The 2,824-nt window shown below is 43.9% G+C and overlaps 1 protein-coding gene across 1 annotated transcript; it reads left to right on the top strand.

Moving 5' to 3' along the window:
- Positions 1–1,491: 1,491 nt before the first annotated feature.
- Positions 1,492–2,465, top strand: DNAJB8 (DnaJ heat shock protein family (Hsp40) member B8). The gene has a single exon (XM_060238284.1). It carries the CDS (start codon positions 1,671–1,673, stop codon positions 2,352–2,354), a length of 684 nt encoding a protein of 227 aa, XP_060094267.1. The 5' UTR covers positions 1,492–1,670; the 3' UTR covers positions 2,355–2,465.
- The last annotated feature ends 359 nt before the right edge of the window (positions 2,466–2,824 follow it).

Here is a 2,824-nt window from a genome sequence, read left to right as displayed (position 1 = left end):
CTGGCACAGCAGTGGCCACTGGGAGTCATATGGGGGGTGCCCAATTCAGCACCCTGCCCAGGGTTGTGCTATAGGTGACTGCCTAAGGTTGACTTATGAGTGTGCTGGCCCTGCTACTTGACTTCCAAAGCCAAGCATGTTGTTCATCTTTATTGGTGGTATGTATTCTGGAGATCTCTTGGACTTATGATTGATCTCTGGACTATAGAGATCAATTCCCCTGGAAGAAACAACTGCTTTGGATAGTTGTCTCTATAGTATTATACTCCACAGAGGCCCATCCCCTCCCCAAACCCTGCCCTTATCAGGCTCCTTATTCAAACCTCCAGGCATTTTGTAACCTGAAGTTGGCAACCCTATCTTGCATTGCTACCTGGGAAGTATAGCTCAGCCCATTCAGCTCGATTTGCGCATGTGCCAACACTGAATGCCACTGACTGATGAATGCCTCTGCTTTGCAAGCACAAAAGCAGCCCACACATGCTAATGTAGCAGCTTTTAGTAGGGCATGTGGCTGGTGGAAAATGCTGTCAAATTGTGGCTGACTTATGACAATCCGGTAGGGTTTTCAAGGCAAGAGATGCTCAGAGGGGTTGCAATTCAACTTACAGGGCAAGGTCCTAGCATTAAAGGGTGGCTGGTGGCCAGGAGTGAGCAGAGCCAAGATCATGGAGCTCAGAATTTGCCAGAGGCACCAGTGATAGGTGTTGGCTCACCTGTTGTCTCTCATTGGCACCATTGGTTAGTTCAGAGGTGAGTGGCTTCTGTAGCATTGGCTGGTAGCACGGTAAGATCCACTTAACCTGGCTTCCTCTCAGGCCATTTTAATTCCCTAGTATGAACCTGAACTTTTCATCCTGAATACCAGGTGCTGGGAGGCAAACAATAGAGTATGAAGGCTGTGCCCTTCATACTCTGCTTGTGTTCTGCATAGGTGGCCATTACTGAAGGTTGCATTGCATGGCCCAGTAACCTGATCTGGAAGGCCTCTTCTTATATGCTTCCCCAAAGGAATGCCTTGCCATGAATTTTCTTGTTGTCTTTCTCTGTTTTATTTTATTTCTCCAGTTCTGTGTGATTCTTCTTCTCCAGTGTGGCAAAGAACAGCATAGGTGACTATTAAAAAAATCCCAAGAATGTAGCTTTGCCCGGCAGTGCAATCATCCAGGGAACAAGTTTATTGACTATTTACATGGAGATGAGAAAGTGCACTGATGGGCTAGCATAATTGCTTTGCTAAGACATTCTCTGGAGTAACTGCCTGGAAAGGCCCAAAGAGTCAGATCCCTCCTTTGAAAAGTTAAGGCACCTGCAACAAGTTGCATCATAGAGATGAAATATGATCTTTCAGGCTCATAACAATTTGCACCACATTCCCACCAGTAGGACTGCAGCATGTCTCCAATGAGTTAAAAGCCAAATGTGTGCTGATTGGATGAGATGCTTCTGACTTCATAATACTGCTCAGCAGCAAGTGCCTTGAAATCAAACAATATGAGCAGGTGGCCTTTCTCTTTCCCTTTGGCACCAAAACCATTACCATTGAGCTGTGAGGAAAGAAGTGCCTCACCAAAACAACTGGATCCATTGGATCCAAACTACACAGGACCTTGTGTCCCCTAGGAAAACCAACCCGATAATCTCCAGATTCATTAACATCTTTCTTTGGGATGGTTAATTATTACGAAATCCTAGGACTGCATCAAAATGCCTCGCAAGAAGACATTAAAAAGGCCTACCGTAAGCTGGCATTAAAGTGGCACCCTGACAAGAACCCTTATAATAAAGAAGAAGCAGAGAAGAAATTCAAAGCAGTTGCTGAGGCCTATGAAGTCTTGTCAGACCCCCAGAAGCGCTCTCTCTATGACAGGCCAGTGAAGGAACCACGGTACAGAGGGAGAGGTGCATCTGGAGGTCACTCTCACAACACATTCGATTTTGATTTTGTGTTCCGCAGTCCTGAGGAGATTTTCAGGGAGTTCTTTGGGGGAATGGATGTCTTTGCAAATGATTACTGGGACACCGAATTTGAGGATGACAACAATGGAGGTGAAAACAGAAATGGATTTCGTGGACCCTTTGGTCTCTTTTCTGGATTTTCCAGTGTCTTTTCTAACTTTGGATTCAATTCATTTGGACCGGGTGTGCACACTACACTTTCCTGCAGGTCCTTTGGAGATGACAGCAGCGGAACACACAACTTCAGGTCTGTCTCAACTTCCACTGAAGTGGTCAACGGGCGACGAATCACAACACGGAAAATTGTTGAGAATGGACAAGAGAGAATTGAAGTTGAAGAAGATGGCCAACTGAAGTCCATAAGAGTAAATGGAAGAGAACAGTTGAAATGCTAAAGCCTGCCCCCATCTCTGTTCCAAAACAACAAGCAACTGCTTGAACAATCTTTAATGGACTCTTGTTCCATAAAATGGGATGTGACTAATAAACTGCTTCACTGAGTTCAATACATCTTTTGGTAAAGGCTCCTGAATTACTTGGAATCATTCTGTACAAATGTATTGATGTAGAGGCATGTGGTTATTTTGAATAGCCCCCTCTTTAAGTTGTATTGAGAAAGCAACAGCAGCATAGATAGTCGATAAATCACACTTAAAATTACAATCCTTAGATAACTAGTACTAACACTGGTTGAAATATAATGGCAATATGTTTGAATGACAGGTTTTGGGACTTTAGCTTAAAAGGTTGAGTCAACTGTGACATACATTGTCATACTACAATTGAAGTCAATAGAACTCAGTTGACATATGTGGATGGTTAGACACATAAATGTGATAACAAAAGGAGTTTATTATGGACCCAG

This window comes from Heteronotia binoei, chromosome 5 (genome assembly GCF_032191835.1).
Source record: "Heteronotia binoei isolate CCM8104 ecotype False Entrance Well chromosome 5, APGP_CSIRO_Hbin_v1, whole genome shotgun sequence".
Lineage (NCBI taxonomy): Eukaryota > Metazoa > Chordata > Lepidosauria > Squamata > Gekkonidae > Heteronotia > Heteronotia binoei.
This window is presented reverse-complemented; position numbering and strand designations above follow the sequence as displayed.